Raw genomic sequence first — 9,776 nt, 5'->3', positions numbered from 1 at the left:
TTTATATTTGAGAATAAATAAAGAAGACTAACTTAATAAACAGGGATAATCAACAAAATGTTCAGACAGTTTTAAACACTACGTATTTATGTTTATAATTAATATATGTGCATCTATATTATTTATATTTCAAAACGCACAATGAAAGAATAAAAACATAACACAAGCAATATATTTGTGGAGCAGTTGATTCAATATTGGTTTGGGCGAATGAGACAATCCATTTTACTTCTACTTAGCTCCATTATCTATTTTTTTATAGCCTTTTTGAACATTTTCTCGTTACTAATTGTTTTAATAGATAGTGGAAGTAGGTTATAGATTTTAATTGAATAATACTCAAAATCCCTTTGTCTGAAAGTGGTATTTGTTTAAGTTGACTTTGTGTTGAGGATCTAGTGATTTTATTATTTGTATGTGTTGTATTGTACGGGTTATGTATATAAAAAAAACTTGGTTTTCAGGCCACTTGAGTTTATTTCGAAGCACTACTAGTTTTGAAAGGCTCAGTACCTTCCATCTACAGGTGTTATTATAAACTTTTAATTACGTCATTCCACAAAGTTAATGCCGATTCAATCAATAATATAAGTGATATTGTTCCAACATTCTCGTATTGTGTCCGTGTTTACTACAATGTTTGTTTTTTTTGTAAAAAAACATACTTAGTGGACGCTTTGATAGTCCGGCTCTTTTGTCGGAGTTATCATTAAATGTCCCCGGCTACCGCACCCGTCACACGTCAGGGTCTCTATTTCATGTGCCAGCAGTTGGTACGAACTATGCCCTGAACTCTCCACTTATACGTTTTGCTCGTGAATATAATTTGAAATTTCCCCTTATTTATCCATTCGATTGTAAAAAAATAACATTTAAAATACGCGTCTTAAAACATATTTTTTTGGCTTATACTTAGTTTCAATAATAAAGTCTTATTTTATCTTATTTTATTTTATTTTCTCTCTAATTCTTAATATTTTATTTATATTTTCGACACTTGACACTTGTGCGATATTTACACACATGTCCACCCTCAGTCACTTACACTCACACAAACACACTAATATGTATTGTATGTGTATTTAATGTATTTCTGTGGATATCTGTCATTGGTTTTATTCTCTGAATATTTTATTTGCTATATTTTTGTTACATGTATTACTGTTGATATATCCCCAATAAATAAAAAAAGTAAAAGTTTTTTGAAAGGGGGAGTGAAAGATTTTAATAATTTGGATTGAAAAACTGGGCCCAATGAAATCACGTGATTGTGGGACAGACGTTACGCGTTTTCTCTGTTTTTTCGGAACTTCTTGTAAAAAAACATCTTGGCGAGATTTTTTTATCAGCAATATCAGGTTTTCAATAAATAACTCAATTGATTTATTTATTCGATTATCTTAGTTGGTCCATCACTAGCAATTACCATAAACAAGATGTGTGATTATTATTTTTGCATAGGCAACACTTAGTCTTTACTTCTCATATCTGTGGTTAGATAATGGGAAATTGGAAAACGAAAATGGCCGATCTTCGTCGCGTTGTTAATGTCAAAAAATGTAATAACAAAAACAAACGAAACATATAAATAACATATAAAAGTTGCTATGGATTGAAAAATATATCTTACCATGGAAAATATTGGTTCGTGTTATTTTTAATAATGACGGTTGTTTCTCGTAGCAGTTTATTGTAAAATTTATCAAAAATGTCTTAATTTACTTTTATTAGTAAAGTCTCAAAAAAAAAACAGTTTTTTCACGGTCTTTCGTTTTAAAGCCCATGCATTCTATTAATTGAGCATTAAATGTTTTTATTTTTCGTGACCTATTTTACCATCTTCATAATTTGCAGGTATTTTAGAATGTCCAGTTTGTCTCCAATCGTGTATCCATCCAGCTCAACTTCCTTGTGGACATATATTCTGTTTCCTCTGTGTCAAGGTATGGCTTTGGGAAGAAGAATAAGTTCTATTTTTAAGTTTAAATATGGAGTTCTACAAAATAAACACCAAATCAATCAATCAAGAAGCAGGCCTGTTGACTGTTGTTGACAACAGGCCTTCCGTTCCACTAGAAGAGTGTTCGGCATTTTGTTCCCTACTTTGGTTTATTTTACCAATCGCCTGCCACTATATTGACCATGTATGATACTACCTCTCGTGTGAGTTCTTTATTACCTATCACCGATGGGATGTCACATAGATCTTATTTATTTATTTATTTGACACTTTATATACAAATACAATATATATACATATAAGGGCGGGCATATTGCCTTAAGGCAATTGGAAGTTCAGTTTGAGAAAATTACAAGTACATGGACGTATTGAATCTTCAGATTTTATACAAAATTAAAAACAAAGATTATCAAAATAAAAAAAATTAACACTATTCTGTGAAGAAAGGAGAGGGGATGGGAAATGAGAAGGAAAGAAGAAGGATAAAGGAACAACATAAATATTTAGATAGTGACATTTCAATCTTGACTTAAATGTAAATAAAGAAAGGGCGTCTCTAACATTAGTGGGTAGATTATTCCACAATCGAGCGGCTACTACTGTGAAAGAGGAGGCAAGAAAATTAGAGCGATGACAGGGTATTAAAGGGGTTCTCTCGTTACTAGAACGAAGAGATATCCGTGTTGTGAAAGAGGTTAGATGAGCTCTCTCAGATAAACAGGCGAAGTGGGATTATTAAAAATATTATGAAGAAGTGATAGAATGTGAATGTTTCTTCTATGCCTGATACTGAGCCAGTGTAGTTGCGTGCGATACTCGGTTATGTGGTCAAATTTGCAAAGATCAAAGATATAACGAATACAAATATTCTGCAATCGTTCTAACTTATCAAGTAATTCAGATCTTCACCCAGGCTTCTGCATCGCGCCTCCAGCTGTTGTCTCTGAAAGTTGAAAAAGGGGCGATGCATCAACAGGTGAGGGACATCTTGAGGAGTTTCATCGTCACATGGGCAGCTGTCGATCTCGGAGGCCAGGCGGGCGGCTGCCAGGGGTGCAACTCTCAGGGGGGCGCATTTTGCAAACCCACAGCCTTCTTTTCTCTTCCTAGAAAATAAGGCTCGGGGGGCGCAAAATTCAAATCATGACCACAGCTACGGCGATGCCGAACATCTAGCGTATCGGATGTACAGTATACAAATATGATAACCACAGAAAATTTCATTTTGATACTCTTTCTCAAAAAAAGACAATTGATTCAGTTTAGGGGTGCGGAAAACAGAACAGTGAAACCTCGAATTTGTTGATTTCAGTTAGGCATAATCGGCTCTACGTGCAGTTGTATTTTTTGCACAATATCGGGGAGACATCTGTGAGAGAGTGACAGAAAACACATTCATCAAATTCATTTCTCTGCTATCGCATTTCTCCTTAAACCATCTCGTAAAATTGCAATAGATTACAAACACGATTTGCCTTTGTCATATTTTGAATATGAAGAATATATCTTTTTTTTGCAAATGTCGTTTGTAAAAATTCTTGGCCCGCTTATGGAGACGCTATATGTACAAAAACCATTCTAGAATTATCAATTGCGAAGTTAGCTACAGCTTACAAAAAAAAAAACGGTGCCAAAGGTTCTCAGGTCGAGAATTACAGCGTAGCGACGAACCGTCTGTTACATGTTTGTTGTTAAACCAATAATATACAAGCTTTTTATCTATGCGATATAGCAAAAGGGCTTCTCTATAAGCGGGCCGCTTATTTTTCTCTGAGGTTACATCCCTAGTTTTTGGGATAACCTAATATTTCTGGCTTAAACTTATCCGGTCTCTGTGTATTGCTCGGCTAGTGCTGATTTTCCGTTATAATGGAGTCTGACAATCTTAACACAGGTATGCGAAACTTATAAAAATAAATTACCAATATATTATCTTATAAAACCACGTACTGTTTGTCTATCTACCTTTTATGATGCATTAGTCTTGGAATGTAAAGATATGATTAAATGATATTTAAATCAAATAGGTACTATGCATAAAAATTATGATGGATTGCTGTCCCAAATGCATTTAATCAATAAGATAGAAAAAATTAATAAAATCTCCCAAAAAATTAAATACTGATAACAAAGATAATATAATCCTTGTCGTAAACAAAGTAATAAAGATATTACCTATCTTGATTTCTATTTTTAGAACGGCATAATGCAGTATTTTTTGCGCATGACATCATTGATAAGACATATTAGCTTTGTGAATTCATAAAAAAAATTCAAAAGTTTTAACAACTGGTAAATGTACTTGCTAATTTAAATAAATCCGAAATAACTTTCGCGATCACTAGAAGCGGGAAACCTGCTACCCGAGACGGAGGAACTTCCTGCTTCTGGCGGTGCACGAGGCAATAGGATTTAGTTCAAATTCCGATTTCTTCCGAAGTAGGCAAACTGGCCTACCCCTTAACTACGAGGCCGATTAATCTTCACTCGACAATAATTATATTTGTACATAACCACAATTTTAAAAATTAGATTTTATTCTTAAACATGCATATGACTATTGCGGATTAAAAACATACCAATATTTTTTTCATTTGTTATAGGCAGGCAGCCTTTACTATTGTCCTTAAAATATAGCTTGATTAGAATGACAGCTGTCAAACTAATGTCATTAGTGATGGGAAATTACTGATCACTGATCAAATCGATTTTATCAGTTTTTTCATGCAATCATGAAACTTTGTTTCCGAAAATTAATATAAACACCCAAAAACAAGTCTATTATAGTGTGTTTAATACAATTATTCACCAAAAATAAGACATTTATACTTTTTTCATGAACAACGTCAAATGAATTATTTTTTTATACGATCAATTTATATTGATCAATTTGTCCCATCTTTAACGTTTTTGCAAAATGATGTAACCTTGTAAGAACGTCGTTAATAATTAGGTTTATTTTAGTTTTTTTTTTTTAGTTTAAAAGCTGATTTCATATTTTTATGTTGATTTATGTGTTAAGCATTACATGAAAAAAAAATTAACACTTCCAGATACAAATGATTTTTCATGTGTCAATATAAATAACTCCTTAGACGTTACTACAAAGTTATGTCGTCACTTTTTCTGACAAATGTCATTCTAATCGAGCTATATTTTAAGGACTATAGTGTGCCTATATCTCATGTACTGCTTTTGTCTGCGTTCTTCTTCCTTCAAAAAGTATTTAAACTGGTTGGCTGAATAGAATAGTTCTTGATGCCAAAATAAAAAATACATAAAAACCTACCTACCTAAATAATAGCGTAATTCAAAACCGTCTCTAAATCTTACTAAAACAGATTTCAATTATACTTAACACCGCAAACTTAGCATTCTCCATTGAGTTGGTGAAGTGTAATTAGAAATCTCACAATTCTTTTTTTCAAAGCTTTTCGCAAATATCTCCGTAACTCCTTCAATGGTGGTTTCTGAGTTTGCTTCTAATACCCTCAACTAGGCTTAGCGATTCATTCCAGTCTGAAACCACTCCGCTGAAAAGGAAGTTTTTTTTGGGATCGGGGTGGGATTGGGAGGATAGAGCTTCCGGTTATGACACCGTAAATTAGTGTTGGGATTTAATTTATACATTTTGTGCAGGGGGCAGTCATTCAGTATCTTTATTAGTTTCTATCGAGTCCTCTCTCTTTTGTCGCTCCTCCCATGATGTGGTTTACATTGTTCTTATTTTGGCGGGCTTATTGCTAAAAAGCAATATCTTCCAGCCAACCGAAAAACATACGCGGGAGACCCGTGAATAAATCCTCAACGATGGACATGAGAAGATGTATGTATGTAGCGAAAGCGAGATCTGTATGCCTACACAGAATAGTTTGGCATTCTATCCTCTGCCTACCCCTACGGAGAAACAGCGTGATGGCTCATTTGTTTGATGCATCTATTTATACTGCCTAAAATATGCGCATTTAATATTTGAATGAAATAGACTAACCAAGCCAAAAAATATTTTTTATCGTATTATCAGCGCTATGAGTTTTTAAGTTTTGTATTTATGATATTACTCAACAACTGACGTCTCAAGTTCTCTTCTGCTTCTTCTTGGTCGGTTCTGCCGATTGGTCCGTTCAATTACCGTACACCGGAAATCTTCCATAACTCTCTTATCATTGGTTGATTCATATGAACTGGTGAGGTCGTTCAAAGTAGTTCGTTTTTATTAAAATATTTATATATCTTTTTTTACATTTTCAAGAAACTTTGCCGTACAATTTAATGCTCTTAATTTTTGCCGCGCGTAAGAAAACATTTTTGTATCCAATTTCCCGTAGGGCTGAAGTTCCTCATTAAACCGTGATGTTTTGTTTAAGGGTGTTGCGAACCAGAGCAGAGTGTGCTGCATGTGTCGGCAAGATATTCCATGTGACTTCTTAGACAATCCAAAACTAGTTACAGCTACGTCGGAAGAGGTTGATTCCTACCAAGAGCTGGATGATGAAGGATTCCAGTGGTTCTACGAGGGAAGAAATGGTGAGTTGTATAACTTACCCTGTATGGAATATTCAGCACAACGGAGATATCTCTAACTGTTTCCCAGTCAGCCAGTCGCAGTTCTGATTCATTCGGAACTGTACATAGTTTCATGAAGGCGTTTCAAGCACCATCTGCTGATATTTTCATTAAGTTTTTTAAAATTATTTTGAATTCTACTAAATCTTCTCATTCTTGTATCGTCGTGCTCACATTATGACAGTCCATTTAAAAAAAATGTATTTGTATTATTATTTGTTGATTGTATAAATCTCGTTATTTAGATTAATATTTTGAATCCTCGAGATCCATCATCATCATCGTTTCCTTCCTGCACCTAATGGTGCATTGGTACACCGATCGCAGTGTTTATTAATTATTTTATATATATATATGTTTAGGGTAAGTTCTAGGCTTTTTTAATATAATTTTAGTGATGGTTTTTACAACATTACAACAGAAATAAATAAGTTAGATGAAGCGGTACAACTAACACACAGTGACAATGTGTTCTAATACCAACACTCATTTTTCAACTATCTATCGTATTCTTCCAGTAGCCTTAATTTCAATTAAAAATAAAATGACCAGGTGGATCCACCCGGTCCATGAAGAAGTATAGAAATTGAAAAAATATCATTTTCAGGCGTTGCCTAGTATGTAGGTGAAATAATTCAATTAAATGAATCTCACCCGCATAAATAAAGGTTTCAGCTCTTCAACTTCACAAACATCAACAGATAAAAGAATTTAAGGAATATAGATGTTCACATATGGGCAGAATGGTGAATGTTACACAGTGTGTAAAGTGGCCACTTAAACCAGCCATTGACAGGTCATAAGCCCTGTAGATGCCTAGACTTCTATATTACCTTCTCTTAAATGTTCTTCATCCCTGTTGTAATATGTTAAAAATAAAATGTATTCCCACACACAGGCCATGCCTTTGTGGGATTTTTTTTTGTGTTAATGTATTTTTTTTTGTACTTGTAACTTATGTATACCTATTGTAAAATGCAAAAAATAAATTATACTAAATAAAAATAAAATATATTTAAAAAAGAAAATAAGATACAATAAAATTGGAAATAAACAATAAAGGTCATTGTTATAACTCCAGGCCGACTGTAAACTTAAATAGAATATAAATATTATGTTACACAATTTGTATGTTATCTTTGTGTAATGATAAATGATTGAAGACTTCAATATTTAACGTATATTTCATAGGTTGGTGGAAATACGACATTCGAACGAATAAAGAACTAGATACCACATTCCAAAGCGGTGTCCGACGTTGCGAACTGCTAATCGCCGGGTTTCTGTACATCATCGACTTCAATTCCATGCTCCAACTGCGAAGGAATGACACTTCGCGGAGGAGGAGAATCAAACGGGACTCCACAAACATTTCAGTGAAGGGCGTAGCAGGAATAAAGCAAGAGCATCAGGTCAAGTCTCCAGACAGCGGAGACGAATCGAGTGCGGTTCCCCCGAGTAGTCCTCTGGCTAGCCCCAACTCTGACGACGTCCTGGATGCCGCCATACAACGGATGGACTCGCTGCACCTGCGAGATGCTGTCAGGCCTGTCGCTGAAGGAACTAACAATGATAGCGACTAGAGACCTATGCACCCCGACTCCCAAACATGAACTAGATATAATATCATCGACAAAAAATTTTAATGCTGGAAGGAACAAAGTTTAAATTGTTCAGGAGAGTGAAAATAATGTTTGATAAAATCAAATTATTTTACACTATTTGTTTATAAATTTGTATAAACCACTTTATTTTATAGTTATAACGTCGGCCTGTTTCGAGGTTAAAGACAGAGAGAGAAAATAAGATTACATGAATCACAATGGGAATATTTTAAAAAGATGACTCGAAGTTAAATTTGATTAATTATTTATTATGGAATGTTTTTGGCTAATACTTGACATATTTCTAATCTTTCTAGATTGTCTAAACGCAGACCACTTTTATTAATGTAAAAAATTTACGCCGGTTTCTTGATTAAAATTGTGGTTTTCTGTTATTAAAAATAGTTTTTTTCCCCTCATTATATAAACACCAAATTTCGCTGTAAAAATATTAAGAAAAGAATGTTACTATTTGTTTTATCAAGAAAATTGTATGTGTCCAGGTGGATTAAGAAACAGTTATGTGCGTGTGAAATAGAACCAGAATTTTGGACGAGTTTTTCCTACTCGACTGCTTCTCTCAAGTAAAAATCCTGAATTATTATATTTGAATATTTTATATAGCACCATTTTTGTGAAAATCACTCCCAGCCCAGCGTGTCTTGCAACTACAGAGTACATGGGCAGTAAGAAATCTACCCCCCATTTATATTATTTTTTTTATAGTATAACGAAGTTAAGAGTTCTAATTATTATTCAAAAAATAAAAAAATACTAATTTATAAAAATAGGAGTTAGATTACAAGTCTTGCAGCTACTGAGCACATAGAACATTTACAAAATTTAGGTATTTGATAGTTGATAACATTTATCTAATGAAGCTAGATTACCAATTGTCTTAAAGCTACAAGGCGCATGGACGAGTGAAATTCTTACATCTTTTGCATAATTTATGAAAACTTATTTGGTCTTTTTATTTAAAAAAAGTTGTTGTTTTTAAAACTTATTAATTATGTATGACTGTATGTTTTCTGAATAAAATAAAATTTTTAAAAATTTAGATTTAATGGCAATGAATAAATTTTGATGTAATTGAAAAACAATAAAACTTGTGTTTTATTCTGTGGAATTTCCGTGACCTGAGAGCAAAAAATGTTCAAAGAATTTATTTATATCAAAAGATTAAAATAAAATCACTTCCACTTTTATGCATCACTTTATTTTATAGACTTATAAACAACTAGATTCGGCAACACATTGTCTATCTTTTAATTAGTAATGTTCCACACCGGTAGTGCTTCAAACATTAAAAATATTTATTTATATGATTTTGATAAAATTATAAATAAAGTTGTCAATAAAACTTTTTGGTTTAGTTTTACTTTTTTATTATTTTGACCGACATGCGCTTTCGCCTAAGTAGGCATCTTTAAGACTGATAAATTGTTTACAATGTTTACAGCTTTTATATCATTTCTAACATATTTTGGAGATAAGGAGATCAAACAAGTATTTTAACAAGGAACAGAAAACATAAATATTTACAACTAGTTTGCTAAACAGTTTTTAGGAGTTATTGGACCGAAATTGTGATTAAGCATTTATTATTTAAAAGGTGGCGGCGAAATACAACAGAGTGGGAAATA

The 9,776-nt window shown here is 33.1% G+C and overlaps 1 protein-coding gene across 1 annotated transcript; it reads left to right on the top strand.

Annotated features, from left to right (window-relative positions):
• The first annotated feature begins 1,440 nt into the window (after positions 1-1,440).
• On the top strand, positions 1,441-8,532 carry LOC148284404 (E3 ubiquitin-protein ligase rnf146-like). Its single transcript, XM_088240721.1, has 4 exons — positions 1,441-1,644; positions 1,855-1,943; positions 6,328-6,487; positions 7,718-8,532. Exons 1-4 carry the CDS (start codon positions 1,632-1,634, stop codon positions 8,107-8,109), a joined length of 654 nt encoding a protein of 217 aa, XP_088096847.1. The 5' UTR covers positions 1,441-1,631; the 3' UTR covers positions 8,110-8,532.
• Positions 8,533-9,776: the final 1,244 nt, after the last annotated feature.

This window comes from Micrasema longulum, unplaced genomic scaffold (assembly GCF_059751315.1).
Source record: "Micrasema longulum isolate JH-2025_06_02 unplaced genomic scaffold, ASM5975131v1 h1tg000126l, whole genome shotgun sequence".
NCBI classification, from domain to species: Eukaryota; Metazoa; Arthropoda; class Insecta; order Trichoptera; family Brachycentridae; genus Micrasema; species Micrasema longulum.
Note: the sequence above shows the minus strand (reverse complement) of the source record. Positions and strands in the feature narration are given on the sequence as shown.